Here is a 21680-nt window from a genome sequence, read left to right on the forward strand (position 1 = left end):
CAAAGAGGGATTGGGGAGTAAAACAGACAAACAAGCAAAAACACAAAAGTGAGCGGTGGCCAGAGAGAGCTCTTCAGGACTTCAGGGGGAAGAAGAACTCAACAGGTATAATGAAAAACAAGAACAGCAGCGGCAGCAGCAACAACAACAATAGTAGTTTTCAACAAAAAAAAGGCTAAAATCAATCTTAAAAAGAGGACCTATGGAGAACCAGAATGGCCACATGGGTCAAAGGTCAGGCACTATGCGTGTGATGGGGCAACCAACTATGAGGACGCTTCAGGAGCTGCAAGAAAAGACATGTAACATTTCTAAGACAATAGCTTTGAAATGCATGGACATTCAAAGCACAACCATTCTCAAATGTGTGTCTATGTGTTCAGCAGCAGCAACAACAAATACCCCCAATAAAACAGCTCAAAGTGGCAAGTTAAGACATGTACTCTTGCAAAGTGTGATTTGCTTCAAGGTGAAATTAGGCAGGGAAGCGATGGTGTCACTTTTAAATTTCCAAACCTATAAAGATTAATTAGCTGAATGTGTCTCTCTCCCACAAACAAACACCAAAAAATTGATCAAGACCGTGTACTGCAGCAAATCCAAGCAGAATGCCGATGATTAATGTACCAGTGCGCATGCAAGAGTTAACCTGGTGCAGGAGCTCCAGAACCATCTTATGAACCAGTGTGCTTTGCAGTTGGCAGCGATTACTAACTGCAGACCTAGCTCTGAAGGCGTGGGGAACTGTGGCCCTCCAAATGCTATTGGACTACAACTCCCACCATTCCTAACTATTGGCTCTGCTGGATGGGGCTCATGAGAGTTATGAGTTCAGCAATGGCTGGAGGGCCACGGTTCCCCTGTCCATGCTTCGCTAGCATCCAGCTGCTCAGTACAGGAGCCGGTTCAGTGTTCTTGGTTTGTGGAAACTCCCCCACAAAAAAAAAAAAAAAGCCCAAGGAAAGGACATTCAGCGTGTAGCCATATGGGCAATTTTGGCTGATCACAGACTAGACTATCTCTTCTCCAGCTGACTTTTCTGGTGCAGAGAGTCTTGGTAAGAAAGAAAAACTGAGCTTTCGACTCCCAAACATAGCTAAGAAATTAGGCTTCTACAAATTAGGCTCTTTAACAGCAATGTCTGTAGCTCTAAGCACATTTGGTAGCGAAATGTCAATGCTAATTTCCTTTGGCTGCTTAGAAAATCTGACTCAAACTCAGGGCATTCCTATCCCTCCAATTCCCATTTCAATCACAGTTTGCTCGGTCACATGAGTAAAGTGCAAATCACATTTCCAGAACAATGGAGTTGAGACATCTTCCCTTTACAGGATGAAGCATATTTTTGTGAAAGTCACGCTTACCCAGACAAACCAACACAAACATGGAAGTGTGATGATCAGAACTTGCTGTTCCCTAGTCTAATCATATAGGTATGAAATATGAATAAGTATATTACTTTCCGCAAAGCATAATGCATAAAATGCATCCCAACAGTATAATATATCACAATGTAATTTGTATTTTATGCAGAGATAGCTCACAATTAGTACCTTAAAAAAAACATTCTAATTAATAACAGGTCCAAAGAACTACCTATTTATCAACCAGGGGGAGGAATCCCCACTCCCTCTTTTAAATACAGTTGTTTGTAACTTTGAATGCAATGGAAGCAACATTTATCTGCTATTAACATGTAGGTTATGCTTCCGGTTCTCACCATCGGATCTCTAAATAAAGGAAGTTTTTACACTATGAAAGGGGGGGGGGAGCTTTGTAGAGTGTTCTCAAACATTTGTCGTAGACCACTGAATTAATACATCTTACATGTGTGAGAGGTCTATACAACAGGAGGTAATGCAACTCGAACTGTGGTTGGAGCTATGCATACCTGAATGCTTTGTGTACTGAAATACTGCTTGTTGCTTCTCCTCTCCTAACTGGTGCCAGGAAGGGGCAGGCTCTAATGGAGGTACAACAGGTAGAACTCACCCTGGCCCACAGCCAGGGTTCTGCACCTCTGCTTAATGAAATACCTGATTGAGATATAGCTGTGGTGGGAAAGGCATTTGCAGGAGTTTTCAACACCGTCCTCCCATATGATGCTTCGCCATTGCATATTGCTATTTCTCTATTGCACTTTGCTGAGGGGAAGGAGGGGTCAGCACACAAAATATGGCTGGGAAATATGCTGCCCTGAGCCTAGCTACATGGCACCTTTGAACCAAATTGTTTCCTATGTCCCAGTTCGTCTCAAGATGCTAGCCCCTCTTTAGGCATTTGAAATAGGTGTGCATGCACCCCTCACACCACCTCTTCTCTTGACCATGTGTTTGGTGCCAAAGATCTAAAGGGCAGTTCTAACAGAGTTGAGCTGAATGCAGTGGAAATCCTCTCTCTGATAAGGAACTCCTACTGTACAGGATGCCCAGTCATGGGGAGCAGTCTAACTGCATTCTGCTCAACCCCTGCACTAACTATGCAAAAGAGAGGAGAGGGCAGGGCAGGGCTGGTACACAGAGGTGTTGGTTCTGGGTTCTGTGCACCCTCATCTGGTTTGACTCCTCACATATTACTTTGAACACCTGAAGAGGCATTTGTTGACCTTCATGAATTTTGTTGCTGCCAACAAATGGAAGGTGATACTCCAACCTTTTTTTATTTTAATGAACTGAATGACTCCTGACAAAATCAAAAGCAGTTTGATCTGCACTGAGTTCAAATATTAGAGATGTTCTATGCAGGTAGAGGAATATTAAGATTTCTCAGACTGGCCTCCTTATTCAGCCAGGATCAGGTTTCCCTACCATTCTTTCTGAACTAAAAGGAACTCAAGTTGACTCCGCTCGTGTTTGCTCATGCTGCCAACTTCATTTTGTATTCATTGCAAAGTTCTGCGTCTTGCCAGAATGGTTCTCTGTGCTATGTTGCAGCTGAATGTTTTGCTTATCACAACAAAATGTCACAGTAACTTTGCAACAAGTAACTCTGAACCATGCTATCTGTTGTGCAAAGTGAGTACACAAACCCCTGTGGGAAATAAATGACCAGCAAGGACAGACTGTCCACTGAGCAAGGTCATGGCCTCAGGATTGCTACTCTGAGTATAAACTGATTTTAAGAACTGCCTCGTAGAATCAGTCCTGATCCAGCATTCAGTCTCCGCTGGAGCAGCATGGCATAGTCTGTGCCAACCATCACCTGTTGACTGTTCTCAAGAACACACAACCAGAGACATATTCTGCTGTCATGGCTGATAATCATCACCACCCTATTAAAAAGTAAGACGGCTTTGTTCTTTGGTCACCTGAAGCAGCCATTCCATTCGGCTACTAAGGGGAGAGAAAAAGGAGGCAGGCCCACAATCACCTGGCAGCAGCCATTATATATCAGTTTGTAGAAGAGGGAGGAACAGAAGGTTAGCAGGGCCACTCCACTGGTTCAGTTGAGAGATCAGCCACATTTGGCTCCTCTTCTCCTTGAATTGGCTTTGCTCATTATGGGAACACTCGCCTTTTATCCTCCTCTGCCACCTGAAGCAGACCTGGGTCAGTTTCATGGGCAAAGAGCTATAAATATATAACAAAATCCTGACATGTAAAAAGAAAGACAGTACATCTCACCATAGTGGAGAAGACTATCTTCCTAACTCATGAACATTTGTTGAAACTGAATGTTGGAAGAATGAAGGCAGATAAAAGAAAGCACTTCCTTGCGCTGCGCAGAGTTGAACTATGGAACTTGCTCCAACAGGAAGCAGTGATGGCCACCAACTTGGATGGGTGAGAGAGCATTCATGGAGGGCAAGGCCATGGATAGCTATGTTCCACATCTTCTGTTAGAGGAATGATGTCTTGGAATACCACTTGCTGGGAACTGCAAGTGGGCAGAGAGCTGTTGCGCTCGTGTCCAGCTTGCAGGCTTCCCACAGGCATCTGGTTGGCCACTGTGAAAACAGGATGTTGGACTAGACGGGCCATTGGCCTGATCCAGGAGACTCTTTGTATGTTCATGCTCATAGCAAGGATCAAGCAGCTGAAGCCAAACTTAAAAATAGGACTCCTCTAACTCTTTTGATGGTTAAAGGGGGGGGGGGCACTAAAACTGCTACAAGCAAAATGACACAGAGCTTGATCAATAGTACCAGAATAATTAAAGTCAATGGTGGCTTTAGTTATTAGATGACTCAGAACCAGGAATGTTGAAGCTGTTGGTTCCTGTAGTTTCAGTTGCACTTCCATTACTTTTTGAGTATAGGTTATTGTAACCAAGACCTCATCTCAACACTCCCATGCATTTTGCATGCAGGCTCCTCTTCTTTTTAATATTATGGGGCGGTGGAGGACACAATGACCTTTTAGAAGTGGTTGGAAAAAAAAAACCATTTCTATCCAAGAACTTGAATGAATGATCATAAAGTTAACTTTAGCCAATGCTATTTCTCTAGAAAAAGAGGTGCTGGAACTCATCATGAACGCCTCCCTTGTTCTCTTATAATGGCAATGGTGCCCACCTGAGAGGTGCCGGAACTGAGTTCCGACTAAAAAAAAAGCCCTGACTTTAGCCAACATTACAGTAACCTATATAAATTTAGGATCCACAGCCATTGGGATTTCTTTATTTGTTTGCCTTTACATGCTGTCTATTTGAGTCCACCTGCTTGAGTAGTTCTATAATAGTAGAAAGGAAAATTCCTCAAGGACAAGAGTTTTCACTTCAGACTGCCTTTCAATTTTTATTTTTATTTTAAAAAACACACACACCAAATATCCTCACGCAGCTTCATTAGGCTGTCCAGTCAGTTCATGTAGGTAGACTAACTGATATAGAAAAATCTGGGATACTGGCCTAGTACGTTTTTAATTTTTTAAAAAAATTGTTTGGTTTTACATAGTTTTCTACATTTTAACTTTAACCATTTCAAACATTAAAATAAAAGGTTCTTACAAACCTTCAGACCTCCTTCCCTCCCTTCATGGGTTCCATATTTAAAATGAAGTATTCTGCATCTTTTACCACTGGCCTAGTACATGTCAGAGGGTAAAGTACTTTACTTCACCTATGGCAAAGGTGTGCATGCTACAGATGAAGAACAGGTAGAAAATGTATCAAATTATTTATTTCCTGCCTTTTGGTCCTAATAGGAACCTCTAAAAAGGTCAGTGCCTTTTCCCCCTAAAAAAATGTTTAGGGGTACTCTCATTTTCCTACTCATATTGAAATACTGCCCCTTGATGAGGCCAAAATATTTAGGGGTATGTGTACCGCTGTGTAGCCCCAGGGAAAAAAGCACTGAAAAAGGCTAATGGCAAAGCTTCCTGAAAAGAAGTTTTGTATTTTGTAACACATATAATAATCAGATCCATCACCAAGAGAACAATCAATTAGTGTGATCTATGCTAATTGATTCAGTTCTGCCGCTGTCTGCTCAGGGCTGGGTTATTAACAAACAGGGTGAAAACAGAAGCATTTCCCTCTTTCTTCCGAGTGGAAGGAAATAGGATATATGTTCTTTAGCTACCTTCTGAGCACTTGGCAAGCCATAGTTCCTTTAGAATCTTACCTCTTCTTTCTCGAAATGAACCGGGAATCCTTTCACACGGTCTACAATAAGCAAACCATAGAGATATGGACACACCACCCACCCCTTTCCATGTACTCATGAGCTCTTCCTTTTCTAAACCAATCAGCCTTCACGAACACAGCATTTTGGGACTGGTGACTTTAAACACTGTAGAACTTTCCACCAGGTATTAAGAGAAAGAAGGAGAGAGTGAGAGAGAGATGTAGCTTTAAAGAGTAGCAGAAATCAAGTAGGAAACTGCATAGGTAGTCCAAAAAGGAAAAGGATAGTTTTTGATGCAGTTGTTATAGAACAAGAAACCATGCTATCCACTCAGATGATACGTTTTCCTTTTCCTATCAAGCCCTCTTCAATCACATAAAAATTAAGAAGTAATGTTTGTGTGCTGGGGGAAAACCCCACTGTTGGCAGCTTCTTTTATTGAATGTGATGCATATAACCTGAGCATATTCTTTTAAATAAACTATTACATGGATGCACATATAGATAAGTAAATGGCAACAGCTGCACTTCTTCAGAAACTCTGGTGTATGCATAAAAATAAAAATGTCAATGTTGGCTACGTGCAAAATGTAAATGATTAGGAAAATTCTCCTCCTTGAAACATTGGTCAAAAAGAAAGGAGATTAAAGCAAGCAAATAAATAAATGCTGGAGAGCAATAAATATTGGACAGCACCTCTTAACACGGGAAAACAACAACAACAAAAGTATTATTCTAAATCAGCTTTCCCCAACCTGGTGCCCTCCAGACTTTTGTTTGGGACTCTGGCTCCCATCAGCCTCAGGTAGCATGGCCAACAGTCAGGTGTGATGGGAGTTGTAGTTCAAAACATTTGGAGAACAGCAGATTGGGGAAGGCTACTCTAAAAGCATAGACTTTTGTGTGTGTGTGTGTGTGTATTAAACATAACCTTTCTGGACAATATATGTATATTATTTATAGTACAGCAAAGCACATAAATGACTGCCCCAGATGAATGAGAAAAATTAGTAACTACTGTTTTATGTAAATATTATTTTGTATACCATCTTTTCACACCTGCCATCTCTTTGTGCAGGAAAAGTTAATGTGCTCTTTGACACACCACATTATTGGTTTACCATAAACACACCAATCTGGGTCACTTTGCTCCTCCTTGCTTTCACTTGGAGAAAAAAAAAGCCATGATCCCTGGGTTTAAGAGTTACATCTGAACAAGGAATTGTGGTTTCTTTCACACCCAACAAACCATGGGAGACCAACATTTGTTCTTGGATTAACTATATATATATTTTGTAACAAACCATAATCCCTGGTTTGGACATAATGCTAAGACAGGGTTCGTGCCCAGAAAGGTGCATTCATAGGAAATCATTTATGGGTTGCTGAAATATGTGAACTGGACCAATGCCTGCAATTGTAGAAATCCAATTTCTAAACAACTAAGCCACCCAATTTTGTGCACACAGGCAAAGTCTATTCCAGTGTAGAAGCAGAACACAAAGTTTAGCTTCAATAAAGGACTTAAGTCTGGCTTGGAAGTCTAACTAAAACAGAAGACCCACAGAAGTCTCTGTGAACCAGCAGGCACACTGACATAAACTAAAAGGCTGTGGATTTTACACAGATTACATGATATGCTATAGAGTGCTAATACAAGCTCCCGGTTTTAGATGACTGAGATCCCACCCCAATAATAGCTCAGTGTTGATTACAAGATATTCCTCCAAATCAAGAGCATCTATGCTATGCTTCATCTGTATGGCGACAGAACATATTATATTTGCACCCCTATTTTTTTTTTTTAAGGAATGAGATGTTTGCATAGAAGAGAAGGGCTGATCTATCATTCTCAGAAGTGCCTAAGGACTCAACAGCACCAGCAGACTTTATCAGTCCTACCTGATAATATTGGCCTTGATGCAGAACCAAACAAAATCTTGAAACTGATGGTGCTGAGCCTGCTACCATGAGACCTTCTCCTGATCTGAATAAGAGTCAGGTGCTAACTGCCTAATCTGAAGCATGTTTATTCCACAGTAATATCCATTGAGTGCAATAAGGCTTATTACCAAGTAAAGGTGCACAAGATTGTAGCCTAAGGCTTCCAGAACCCTTCAAGGGCAAATGCTGCTTTCAATTAATCACTGAATATCTCAGTTGACAGAGCATGAGACTCTTAATTTCAGGGTCATGGCTTCAAGCCCTAAGTTGAGTGAAAGATTCCTGCATTGCAGGGCATTGGACTAGATGACCCTCATGGTACCTTCCAACTCTACAATTCTACTAATTCTATGAAAATACGATTAGAGTAGGAGGAAAATAATATCAGCAGGACCACTTCCTGTTGAAAGCAAGACAGAGTCATTTGCCCATCTCTATATTTAGCTGTGGCTGATAACTAAACTACCCCTCCCCTCTGCTGTCCCCCTAATAAGAGCATCAAACTTTCTGGGTACCCAAATATGGGAGTCATAATTCAGTCCTGCAAGGAGGAGAAAGACAAAAAGTTGCAATAGAGTAGGAGATAAAAACAAACAAACAAACAAACAGAAAAAAGAACCAGAAAGAACTAAAAGTTAAAAGATGCAAGAGCTTAAAAAAAGTTGTATATAATATATAAACAGAATGGCTTTTTCCCGCACTTCCTCCCAATTCTCAAGACAAGAAACCATGAATCAAGTTATGGGTTAAAAGAAAAGGGAAAGAGAACAGGTTTGGTTAGGTCTGTGCGAGTGCCCTTTGGTGGTTATTAGGAAGTCATGCATTGAATAGACTATCACTCACTGCCCGCAGGAGGAGATGCAGCAGCAACAGCAGCAGCAGCAGCAGAAGTGGTGGGAGTGGAATTGACGGAGGAAAGAGCTACATGGGTTGGGCTAGAAACATTTTTTACATCGTGGTGTTGGCTCACGATGGAAGGCTGTCTCCTGAGGGCTCCCTGTAAAGAGGAGGCGCCGGTCTGGAATGTGTAAACTACGTCCATCTGCAAAGAATCAGAGAGTAAGATAGCTTTGTCCCACATTCAAAAGAGGAAAAGGAACTGGGAGAGTTGGAAGGGGAAACCGGGCAGACAAAGGATACAGATACAAACAGTAAGGAACCAAAGTGGAAGGGGAAAGAGGAAAAACCCAAGACATCCCCGTAAACAGTTTCAGCAGTTCATCCAAAACGTAGAGCCCCTCAGCCAAGAGCTCCCAGCCATCTCCTTTCTCTTCCCCAATTATTCCTGTGTTTGCAGCAGGTGCAGTATTTTAGGGTCCAACTACATGTTATGTGCAAATGCATATAATGAAACTTTGCAGATCTACATATTGGTTGCCATGGAGTGTTGAGATGGAGCAATGTGTAGTGGAGAAATTGCAGGAGGGAAGCCTAACTCCTACTTTTATTCTGGTGTTTATATTCCATCTGTTGGTTTTGTTGTTGTTTTTAAGCCTGGTTCCTGTAGCCTGCCCTGGAATTGTTACAGTGGTGCCTTGCAAGATGAAATTAATCCGTTCCGCGAGTCTCTTCGTCTTGCGGTTTTTTCGTCTTGCGAAGCACGGCTATTAGCGGCTTAGCGGCTATTAGCGGCTTAGCGGCTATTAACGGCTTAGCGGCTTTAAGAAAAAGGAAACAAACTCGCAAGAACTCGCAAGACATTTCGTCTTGCAAAGCAAGCCCATAGGGAAATTCGTCTTGCGGAACGACTCAAAAAACGGAAAACTCTTTCGTCTTGTGCGTTTTTCGTCTTGTGAGGCATTCGTCTTGCGAGGTACCACTGTATTATTTACATGGATGGGCAGCGTATAAATTTGTTAGGTAAGTATTAAAAAACCTCTTCCCTGGCCTCTTACTGTCCTGCCTCAATTCATCCCAAAGCGACTTACCCACCCCCTCTCCAGAGCTCCAGATACACATTTTGCAAAGGATAAATGTGCATCTGCAGAGTAACTGAAGTGGCAGGGGAGAGACAAATTTATTAAGCATATTTATACGCACACCACACCACAACTCTGCTACAAATCACTATTCCTAGGTGTTGCCCAAGTTTCATCACATGCATTTGACTATAACAGGTATGACTCTGACCACTGGCCATGTTGGCTGGGGCTGATGGGAGTCCAATAATATCTGCAAGACCACAAGTTTACCACCTCTGGTGTAGTCAAACCACTTCTGATTTTAAATGTGTAGATGAGACGGCAGGTGGTGGGAATCTTATATAAAGGCAGCGGGAAGAAGGAGCATGAAGGCCGAAGTCTGAATGACCCAAAAGTGCAGCCTGCACATTGACATGTGTGGTGGGTTCTAAATGTCACTAAGGGACACTAAGGGCCAACAGCAGAAAACTCTAACCAGGAGTGGTGTGTGCCAGCCAGGCTTATTGCCAAGGTCCAGGCCCTGAATCAGAGTGGGTCATTTTGTTTGGCCAACATTAGGAAACAAGTCACATAACAACCAAGCTGGAATTAATTGCAGCAGCAGCTTGTCCATTCATCCCAAAGCAGAAAGGGCACAGCAGCATGCAGAGGTATCACAAGAGCAGAAAGTGTTCTTTGTATCATTCCTGGTTTTGGAAAGGGAAGGGCAGAAAAAGCTGCTGCACTGGTACAACTTCCGGTTGCTCTAAGCACTGGCAAGTCATTCTATCTCAACTGGAAATGCCTTTTGCTCAGAAGGGAAGAACTGTGGCTATTGTATCCTGGATGCAGACTGTTTCAGTGGTTAATCATGCAAGCAGTAAAAAGAATCCCCACTGTTTTCCCAAAGGAAGACAGATACAGGAGAATCTGCATAACCAGGAGCTTTGGTTTCCAGGTTCAAGGCTTGTTTGCTTAGATCTACATTACATATCACACATTAACCCCCACAACCACTCAAGGTGTCTCACATTTGCATAGTGCTGGCTGTAGCAGGCAGCGTTGTCCATTCAGTGAACATGCAAAACTCTATCAGTGAAACAGCTCTTTCACACACTGGACGTGGTCACTTCTTCCTTATTGGCTTGATGAGGGTTTCTTACAGTTCAGGAAACTTTGCAATACCATATTATGTCCGGTTGTACCTACCATCATCTGCCATGTCTGGAGTACAGAGAGGAGCACTTCTGATACTGAACAGCTCTCCCTCTGAAGACTTTGTTGTGGACCAGCACAGGCAACTAAACACAGACACTTCTCCTCAAGTGATGCGCAATCTGACCCAGGATGGGTCTTTGCATTCCTTGGAACTCACAGTGAAACATCCTAGGCAGTGAGTGACATGCAACAGTGACCTTGCCCATCTGATACAAGGCAGCATCAGAACTTTAAACAACTAGATGCTGCGTCAAACTGTATGCCCACAGGCAGCCTTTGGCAAACTCAGTAGGTTCGGTCTTCATTTCATCCTTTGCATGTGACTTGGGTGTGCGGATCAAAACAATATTTTTAAAACAATGCACAGTACAAAGAACCACATTCCAGGTGGTCACAGATCACAGTGGTAAAATACATGTAAAATATAACTCATATCCAGGTCTCATGCAGACATTCACCCAAGATCATTTTGCCTCCTTCAAGGGCTTGGTTTCCTATCATGGAGGCAAGCAACTGGACAAATAGCTAATTTCTGTGACTTTTCAAGGCATACAATGAAAAGGAAAGGGCTGAGCATTAACTTAGGACCTCCATTCCACAAAGCTAAGTCCTCAACTTGCCCTCTGTCCCTTCCTCCTTTGGCTCTATCTTCTCCATCAATCTCTCCTGCTTACTGGGATACACCATACACTAGATTTGGCTTTTAAATACTAGTGCATCCCCTGGCAGGCAGAAGGAAGAAAGCAGTGAAATTAGTGTCGCCTCATCTGTATTTATTAAACATATATCGCACCCTTCCTCCCAAAGGAGCCCAGGGTAGTGATTTATAAAAAATATGCGACACTATATCAGCATCTCTAGTATAATGGTAATAACTATCATGCAACAGTGAGTTGTCACCAGTGGTTAGGAAGGCCCCAGGAATAAACTCTCATGACTGAACTCAGAGTAATGACAAAAAAAAAATCCCATCTGCCCTATATATTTATAGCAATATCATACCATTAAAAAAAATATATTGTGGGGGTGTGTGTTATTGTTTTTGTTTATTATTATGGTATGTATTTTGTGTTTTTATATTGCAACTGTGGTCTGTGAAGGGTGTGAGCATTGTTAGGAGACTCCTATTACCTTAACAGAGCTACAATATTCAGAGAGGTATTACAGTCAATCCATTATCCTGCAAAACTCTGCGAACTGTAGCTCTCTGAGGAGAATAAGGGTCTTTGAACAACCCTCGGCACCCTTAATGAAACACAGTTCCCAGAATTCTCTGGGGAAAGCCATGGCTGTTTAAAGTGGAATGATACCGATTTAAATGCAGGTGGGGTCTAAGACTGGTAATGATTGCTGGCTGCATGAGGTTGCTTCATTAGTATAGTGCAAGGCCTTGAGATGACTAATTACCCCAATATGCAAAAACAGCCCAAAAAGTGAGGTCAGAGCCATTTCATTTGAAAGACAATAGTGGAGCTAACCTTCCTTATATTCTTCTTAAAAGAATATCTTAAAGCAACAATCTAGGCTGGGTTATACAAGCTCAAGAAGATGGATGTTGCTGCTGGTATTTTTTAATAATCAGCCCGTCCTTACACCTTATGAAAGTTGATGTATTGTGGATGCAACCTTTGCTAAACATGGAACTGCAGCTGACTTCTGTTCTGTGAATGCCACTTCCTTGAGAAGAATCCAGAATCTAAGAATGTGCTTGGAGTCACAGTGTCTGTGCAACTATTGTAACCTTGTTTTCGGTGAATAGTTGTCAAAACACATTTTATAACTTATGAAGAAAAGGTTCTGGAACTTGGAAAGCCAATGCAAGTTCTTGCAATATCATGGTCTCTCTGTGTATATATCTGCAAGGAATGGTTAATGTTAACTTCATCTTCATCTGGAATCTTCAGGGGAACCTGCCCCTGAATAAAGTGGCTGAATTTATTTTTACCATCAGAAATATCTGCAGCCTGGTCTGTGTTTGTTCCTCCAGAAGGAGGAAACTCTCTGCTGTGCTGTCAGCCTAAGTCCATGAACGGTAGCGAACACATTCCCCTTGATTTCACAAGGGCCTGCTCTTCCCTTTTGTGGAGTCCTCCACAAGTAATGGCTTTATCCAGGTTCACTTTTAAGGACCATGGCAAAAGCGGCAAAGGATTTAGTGTAAATCAACGGCAAGATGGATTGTCCTTTTTCAAATATTTAGTGGGGCTGCAAAGATCTGGAGGCAAACTGTGGGACCTTGAGCAATGATCACATGAATAGCTCAGCAGGACTGCTATTTTTGTTTGCAAATAATTGCATCACAGAGGCAGGGAGAGAAGGTTGGCATCAAATGCTCCATCTTTTCCTGTGCATGCAGAGACTTGCCTTGGAAGCAAGCACTGATGCTTAGAAAAAGCCCAGGTGAGTGCATCTGCTCAGCTGCATGTACATCAACACCACTAGCTCAGGCCATTGATTCCCAACTCTTCCAACAGTGTGAATGGCACATCCCTTTCCATGGCATGCAGCCCTGATTTTACTGGGAAGGGCTCTGATTATGGCAGGAGAGGACACAGCTATGATTCGCCAATAGAGGCAGTCAAAAGTCCCTAGCAGAGGAGAAATGAAAACTGTACCTGAGTCTGTATTCTGTTGAGACCCCGGAACCAGAGAATCTGTCCTCGCCGCAGCTCCATTTCAGCATGGTCGATTTCATCTAGACCCTCCGTGAACTCCTCATCATTAATATCCTCCTTGTTAATGCCATGGCCTGCCTCCTTCAGGAACTTCAGCTGATTGGTTGGAATGCTGCTGATCAACTAGAGACATACAGGACACTCAAGGTTAATTCCTCCCTGCTTTGTACAATTTGGGGTCTCAAAAAAACCAGACGCTTATCTGGTCAGCACCATAACTCTGGACAATTTTTCCATGCAATTGGGTCATGCCATCCCAAGCAGTGCTAAGCACTATCATGGCATTAAAAAAATAAAAATCTATTACTTTATTTAATTAATTTATGTTTAATCTTTTGGACAGCTTCAGGACCTCAGCCTGGCTCACAGAATAAACAACTTTTTTCATATAGCCTGTGCAATTGATAAAATGACTCCTCACATGTGTGCAATTGCATTTGAAAGGACTTCACTTTCAGAGGAAGGAAACCAGGGAGAAAGGAAGAACAACAACAGTTTGCTTGAGAGAAATAGAGGGTGAGAATGTAAAGCTGGTTTGTAAAAAGGAGTAGATAACATTTCCTTCCCAAGGAAGGAATTCCTTACCAATGACAGAATTAGAGTTACTAATGTAGATGAATTTATTCTCAATGAAAACTCCCCATGGCAATAGAAGTGACAATCATGCCTCCTTAATTCACTCAGTTCTGTGGCAGCACAAAACTGACCATTCTCTGCTTTAAAGCCTGGGTCTTGAATTTAGACATCTAAGGTCAGGACTGGGAAAACCTGTGGCTCTCTACTTGTTGTTGGACTCCAGCTCCCATCAGTCCCAGCCAGAATGGTCATTGAAAGAGGCAGACTTAACAACATCTGGAAAGCCACAGGTTCCCCATCCTTGATCTAAGCTTAAAGATTGCTATGCTTTTGGAGGTGAGTCTTGTCTTCATAAAGCACTTTGGACTATTAACAGCATCACCAAATTTTGCACCCACATAGCTGCAAAGTGTGTATGTGTGTGTACCATAACTCAGAGGTATGGCGGGTGCTAAGCCTTCCTTTAACAACATGACCATATCTTGTTCAGGCTCACCTGTCCCCAAAGCAGCTCTCCAACACCAATGAAAACACACCAGAACCATTGGCTCAAGGTGAGTCCAGAACAGCTGAAGGGCTTCCCACCAAATTCTACAATGATGATCTGTGGCATAAGAGGAAAAAGAGCATAGTCAGATCAGCTTTGGTTAAAAAAAAAAGAACCATGGAGGTACAGAAAGAATTGTTACCTTCCAAAACAGTACACTTTACATTTTCTTCAGGTAACTCATGGCATGTTACTAGACAAAAACATACAACAACTTGCATGTCACGTTATAGTTAGCTACATTTGTGCAGGGTGTGCTTTGGACAAAGGACAGAAGGTGGCTTCAAGTCATTTTTCAGACCTACTCAAGGGACCCTCCCTTTCCTCCCATTCTTGCATCATATAAGAAAAGTGCTTATTCACATCATAAAACTGAAAAAAATCAATTCATTTTAAAATCAATTCAAAATCAAATTAATGGCAGCCATTGGGTTAGAGTTCTGTGAGGATTACAGAAGGAGGGGGTCAGACTGTGCCTTGGCCAAAGGCCTGGTGGGACAGCTCTGTCTTGCAGGCCCTGCGGAACGATGTCAAATCCCGCAGGGCCCTAGTCTCTTGTGACAGAGTGTTCCACCAGATCGGAGCCACAGCCGAAAAAGCCCTGGCTCTGGTTGAGGCCAGTCTAACCTCCCTGTGGCCTGGGACCTCCAAGAGGCCAGTCTAACCTCCTGGGACATACCAGGAGAGGCGGTCCCGTAGGTATGAGGGTACTAGGCCCTATAGGGCTTTAAAGGTTAAAACCAGCACCTTAAACCTGATCCTGTACTCCACCGGGAGCCAGTGCAGCTGGTATAGCACTGGGTGAATGTGATCCAATGGCGAGGACCCCATAAGGAGTCTCACCACAGCATTCTGCACCCGCTGGAGTTTCTGGGTCAGTCTCAAGGGCAGCCCCACGAAGAGTGAGTTATAGTAATCAAGTCTGGAGGTGACCGTTGCGTGGATAATTCTCGTATCCAATCATCTTTTTTCTGTTTTCACACACACTTGCGAGGTAGGCCTGTCTTGTCAGATCACTAATTCCTCGATATACAGTTTATCTTCTGGATGTATTGCCCATACAAGGCTTTACTGTGGTCAGCCTCACGAAGAGCTATATGGTGTTTGGTCAAGGAGCATGCTTCAGACAACAACTTCTGACAGTGTTCCCTTTCATAGTCTCTCCCCTCCGCCTCCAGTTTTCTCTCTCCATTTCCTCATGATCCCTTTCCCGCCTTAGCCAATATAATTTACCTGGGCAACAAAGGTTCCTAGCACCACTGAGCAGAAGATGGGGTTCCGGAAAATGGCCTCAAAGACATTCCGCTCACCATGGATCTTGCGAGCATTGATCTCATTGAAAAGTTGCATCATGACAAAAGTGTTGAAGACGATGGTGTAGTGTTCAGTGGGCGGGGAGTGGAGGGGGACGTTCCGGCCACTGTCAATATCAAAAAATTTCTCACCTAGCAGAAGAAGAATTTGAAGAGAAAATGATAAGAATAACAACAATCCTTCCCTTACACACAGACACCAGAGATTATGATGTGATTATATAACACAGTAGAGAACACAATCCCCAAACCAGGGTTAACTGCAAACATATATTGCGTGCCATTAAGCAACTCATTCTCTGAACAGCACAGGCTCGTTCTTCCAGCACACAAAGTAGCTTCCAGAGAATTCAAGGATAATGCACAACTTGCAGCAAGACTCCCTAGGTAGAAATACACAAGCAACAGGAAGACCCAAAATATGAAAATATGCTATACTGTACTGAAGAACCATATACAGAAGGGAATAAACACTGATATACATAAGACAAAAAGCAATATACACACCCAATGGAACACTGTTTTGCCTAATATTAGACTGTTTTAATGGCCAATAAAGGATTTTGTTGATGCATATGAAGAATTTGGATTCATTCCCTAATAAGACGGTTGAAAATATTTCTTCCCAAGAACTCAACATTGCTGGGATATGTCTGAAAAAGACTCATTTGGCAAAGCAGGCTAATAACGGGTGTTCGATCAAGAATGTGTATTGCTTATTGTGTGTATCCATTTTCACTTCGTTCTCTATAGGCTTGTTTGGTACATTTTCATATTTGGGGACTTTCTGTTGCTTGTGTATTTCTGTTTTCCTGAGAATTTCACCTTTCATTAAAAAACAAGTCCAAAATCCAAGCTAGGCTTCTAGCCCTCATGAGTGTGGGACAAATATAATGTGACATTAGTGTCTCCAGGAAAACAGGGTATCAAAAGATAGGGACTGCCCATCTGCAGAAGCAACCATGTGGGGTGGCACCATTCTGAGAGAGCCTGCTGCAATTCTGTAAACACCTGCAGTTACGAAGGAAGTGCACAGAGGCAACACAGTAGCTCATTGGCTGTGCATGCCAAGGGACATGCTCTTCAGCCTTCTTAAACCCCACCAGCCAACTGGAACGTAGACACTAATCATGGAACTAAGAAAATGCATCAAACCATAGTTCAAAATAAACTATGGTTCAATGTGCAAGGGCTGCTGCTCAAACCATGAGCATAAGTTTAGATGACATGACAACCCAGACTCTGGCTTGTTTTTTCTGTGGCACAGCAGGAATGAGGGACTGAGCGTGGTGGGAACAGTTTCTTTTAAATTATGGTTTAATATGAGGTGCATATCAGGCCAATGAATACAGAAAGTGAGACGTCTATTCTTGTCTTGATTCCCTGTCCTTCCACATTACTGTACTTGTACTTGCCAAAGTCTGCATTCTGCAAAGTCTCAGATATTGGCAACAGGATGATACAAACCAGACCCATGCACACAAAAAGGACGGTGCAATTTGCATTAATGTCTTCTCAGGGCAGACTGAGGGTTGTATTTGGAATGAGGATTGTCAGTCCTAGATAAGGAGCTGCTGGAAAATTAGACAGCTCCCTTTATGAGACTGAAGCCAAAAGAAGTCCAATTAACTTGTACTTGAACCTGTCCAAATTTAAATACATCACTTGAAGGAAAAACCAATGTAAAAGAACTTTTAAAAGGCAAAAGAAAAGCTAAATTGTGTTGATGAAAGGCATAATTTCCTAGATTAAATGTATTGGTCATATAGTCTCCAGAGAGACTCTCTTTTCCTGACAGACTGTGTCAAAGCTGCACAACAGCCAGACATTCAGCACATGCAATGATCTTCATTATGACTTTTGCATGGAATTTCTGCCTTTGAACCCTGCAAGATCATACATAGAAGTTGTTCCTGGCACTGGCGTACAAATGGGGGGGGGGCAAAGGGAACATGCCACACCAGGTACCATTTGGGGAAAAGGGTGCCATCCCAGCCACCCCCCGGGATGCGTGCTGCACCATCTCAGGATATGCACTACGCCCTCGTGGGCAACGTGCCATGCCCCCGCCTGTGCTCTTCTCTGGGGGCTGCAGCATGTTGCTCCACCACTGGCTCCTGGCAGTCTACATCATAGATGGGAGAGTACCCAGCTATCAGAATCAGCTGCATGAACAGTTTCATTTTATTGAAAGAGAAGCCTTATTTGAAAACTTTCCTGTATGCTAAGCCACTCAACCAACGGCTACCATAGAATTATTATAAATGATAACTGCCAGCTAAACTGAAGGCCCACAATTTTTTTTTGTGGAGGGAAGAAGGAAAGTATGGCAGGGCAGATATAGGGAAATGAGAACCTTGATTTCCAAGACCCAACATAATGGTTTCATGTCTTGCTAAAGGCTGCAAGTTCCGTCTTTGACTCTCACCAGCAAAGAGCAGTGTGAAAATAATGGTGAGCTGGTACACAGCATGCCCTAGGATGTTCTTCATCATGGTGCGGGAAATGAGTGGCTTGTTGCGGCCATATGGCTTGCGCAAGAGCAAGGATTCGGTTGGGGGTTCTGTGGCAAGGGCTAACGAAGCAAAGGTATCCATGATCAAGTTGACCCACAACATCTGGACAGCCTTCAGAGGAGAGTCCTGCAAAGGGAGAAGCATCCATCAGAAAGGAGTGCATTTCATTTCTGGTCCAGGACTATGCCTCCCCACTCCCCTAGCTGCTCACCTGGAGCTGACATGCAACAAGTTCAAACTCTTAACCCACTAGTATAATCATCCAGGGATGGTCAAGTTGGAAGCCCAGGAATAGTAATGCTACAACTATAGTGTTAAACTACTAAATATTTAGTGCCGAGTGGGGGGTTAGCTTAGAGAGCACATGCATCTTGAGGGATTGGACTCAATGACCCTTGTGGTCCCTTCCAACTCTACAATTCTATGATCTATAATCTCCTCCCAAATAACTTTTGTGCATCCTTAAGGCTCCAACTCCTAACTATTTTCAGAACACCAACTTGCATTTAATTAATAAAAAATAATATCTATGCAGTCTTTATTGTTGCAGAGATGTTTCAGTAGGCAATGACAGCAAATTTTCCAAGTGCTTCCATGTTGCAATAATCTCTACAAATGTATGGAGCTGAGGATGGCAACCTTTTGGTCCTCCAGGACTCCAACTGCCATTAGTCCCAGGCAGCATGGCCAATGTTCAGGGATGATGGGAGTTGTAGTCCAGCAACATCTGTAGGCTGCAGTTTCTCCATCCCTTGGTACTGAGGACAGGTCATTGCTAGCTATGAGCTGCAAGAGCCATCTAGATCTTCCGTTTTATGGGTCATTATACCTCTGATTACCAGAAGCTGATGACAAACAAGGGATTGCTCCCTTCATCAGCTTTGAGACCTGCCAGGAGCATCCAGTTGGCCACTGCTGGAAATGCTAGATGGATCTTTGGGCTGGATCCAACAAGGAACTGGCTACCTTTGAAATCCAACCCAACCATCTCTGTAACACAGGTCTTTTACACGCTGCCCTGCATCAAGACCAGACATTGTGAAATTCAAAGCTCCAAAACAAAAGAGGCCACGCAGAGCTAGGAATGGCATTTAGAATGGCTAGTTCCAAGACAACTCAATTGTTCCAAACATTAAGCTATAGTTAAAACCTCTCCCTGTTTGACTGATGTTACCTGCGTGATACAAGCGCCCGTGAAAGCCACAATCACAGCCACCACGTTGACCGTAAGTTGGAACTGCAGAAATTTGGAGATGCTGTCGTACACGTTGCGGCCCCACATCACCGCCTTGACTATGCTTGTAAAGTTGTCATCTGTCAGGATGATATCTGAGGCCTCTTTAGCCACATCTGTGCCAGCAATGCCCTGAGGGAGAGAAAATGAGGAGGAGGAGATCAAGCTGGCAAGAGGTCGTCGTTCTGCTGCTACGACTGGTTCTCCACAGAGATAGGCTTGTGCTCAAAATGGCAGGCACCTTCCAGTTTCAGATGAGGACCATGAGATTGCAGAAGAATTAGATGGCTAATCCCATAATCCCGCCCCCCAAAAAACCATGGATGAGTTAACTGATTGGCCTATAGGAAATACAAGGCCCTTTGAAACATTAAATACTCCCTCTCTTTCTGAAGTTCAGAGTTGAGTGTCAGCTCTTATGTATCAAAAATGGGACCATCCATGCAGAAGAGGAAGGCCTCAGAGAACCTCACAATTTGCAGGGTGTGTATAAACACCTGCTAAGTTTAAGGAAGGGAGGGGAGGCTTGAAACAGCCCATGGAGGACTGAGCAATGGGCATATAATTCTATTACAGGCAGGGAAGCACACAAAACTGGGTAGCAGGGGAAAATGGTGGATCATAGAGGAGGGTATGGAACATGGCAACATTTTGCTGCAGATTCCACTGGTGATTTTGATTGTCCCCCTTTGCAACACCAAAAGTGTGATAGAAACCTAGGCAGTAACTCTCTGCTCAGACTCCTCCTGCACCTCAGTGAAGAACCATGGCAGCAGATCAAGCAGGCAATTAGGCTTATTGCAAAACTCCATTACAGACACACGGTGGCAGTCAGTTCCTACAGAATCTGCCGCTGCCAGAACAATCCCAGCAAGCTTCAGAAGTATTAAGCAGGTATCCTGTGGTGACCAATTTTTCCTAATGCTTGCCTGCTGTGTCCTACTGAGCCCAGGGATTGTGAGATTCTGTCCTGAGCTGTAACATTCCTGACTTCTGCAAAGTGCAAAAACTGAAACAGAAAATAGAGCAGAATAAAAACAGAGCTTTAACACACACGGCTTATCAGCTCCATTATGCCAAGGCACACACAAGCAAATCACTAACCCCACATGCTGCTGCATTTGGTTTCCAACACACCAATTAGTCCATACCATAGCAAATCCCACGTCTGCTTTCTTCAAGGCTGGGCCGTCATTGGTGCCATCCCCAGTCACAGCTACCACCTGCCTCCGTTCTCCAACGGTACTGTCAATAATTCCTGAAAGATGGTAGGAACGTCAGTAGAGGGCAGGCACAGAGAGACCCAAACTGGCAGCAAAGCATCCAGCGCCAAGGCAACGGGTCATTTTCCAAAAGCAATTTAGGTTGTGGTGGTTACAGCTTAGGGCCAATGATACCAAAAGGGCAGCCTCTTCCCATATGAGGCTATCCACCAAAGATCACCGGGGAGACCCTTTCCCACATGCCACTAAGTATAGTTGGCAAGGATATATTTTCTTTTGGGGCACCTAGACTGTGGAACTCTCTGCCTCCAGAAGCTTTGTGTGGCTTCCCCTTTGCCAATGTTTCACTGTCAGCTGTAGACTTTGCTGTTTCGGCAAGCGTTCAGTCTGTCTGCTGATGAAGAAAAAGGGGTTTTCTAAGCTCAGTTGGTTAGAGCAGAGCTTTCCAAACTGTGTGCCGCGATACGTTAGTGTGTCGGCTGCAGTGTGTAGGTGTGTTGTGTGAACGCTCCCCGTGCTCCTGGAAAGGCGTTAGTTTAACGTCTGACTTGCTAGTAAAACTGAATTACTGTGTCGCAAAATGATGCATGCCTAAAAAGTGTGTCATGAGAAGTTTGGAAAAGTCTGGGTTAGATCATTGTGTTGATAATGCCAAGGTTGCAGGTTTGAGCCCTGTTGGGACAGCTGCATATTGCAGGGGGTTGGACTAGGCAATCCTCAGGGTCCCTTCCAACTTTATAATTCCATGATTCTATTTTTCTTTAAAAAAAAATTATTGTTATTTAACTACTTTTTGTTGAGAAAGTTGCCTTGAGTATTTCTTTCCAGCACTGGAATGGCAGGATATAATTTTCCAAGCAAAGGTCTTTTTCACACATGCAGGTTAAAGGCGAATGCACAGAATGCTGCTTTGGGAGCTGCAAATTCTGGGCTCTGCCCCCTCTATTCTCTTCCCTCTCCCACTTTC

At 43.2% G+C, this 21680-nt stretch overlaps 1 protein-coding gene and 1 long non-coding RNA gene across 9 annotated transcripts in view; one reads left to right on the top strand and one right to left on the bottom strand.

Moving 5' to 3' along the window:
- On the top strand, positions 1-7370 carry LOC309343632. The gene is made up of 2 exons (XR_014157358.1): positions 1-3014; positions 3052-7370. It is a non-coding gene; the product is annotated as an uncharacterized lncRNA (long non-coding RNA).
- The window catches only part of ATP2B4 (ATPase plasma membrane Ca2+ transporting 4), a 162828-nt gene that overhangs the window by 5494 nt on the left and 135654 nt on the right, over positions 1-21680 (bottom strand). For 5 of the 8 annotated variants that reach the window (XM_081865330.1, XM_081865326.1, XM_081865328.1 and 2 more), the window contains 6 exons: positions 20642-20748; positions 19431-19622; positions 18169-18382; positions 15661-15872; positions 14377-14484; positions 13245-13427 (listed from right to left, as the gene is read on the bottom strand). In XM_081865330.1, the coding sequence (XP_081721456.1) occupies positions 13245-13427; positions 14377-14484; positions 15661-15872; positions 18169-18382; positions 19431-19622; positions 20642-20748 (1016 nt within the window). Of the gene's footprint in view, positions 1-8353; positions 8553-13244; positions 13428-14376; positions 14485-15660; positions 15873-18168; positions 18383-19430; positions 19623-20641; positions 20749-21680 lie in introns of all 8 variants that reach the window. The other 3 variants (XM_081865332.1, XM_081865331.1, XM_081865333.1) reach the window with 2 other exon arrangements.

The sequence above is a fragment of the Podarcis erhardii genome (genome assembly GCF_964252035.2).
Source record: "Podarcis erhardii genome assembly, chromosome: 6".
Lineage (NCBI taxonomy): Eukaryota > Metazoa > Chordata > Lepidosauria > Squamata > Lacertidae > Podarcis > Podarcis erhardii.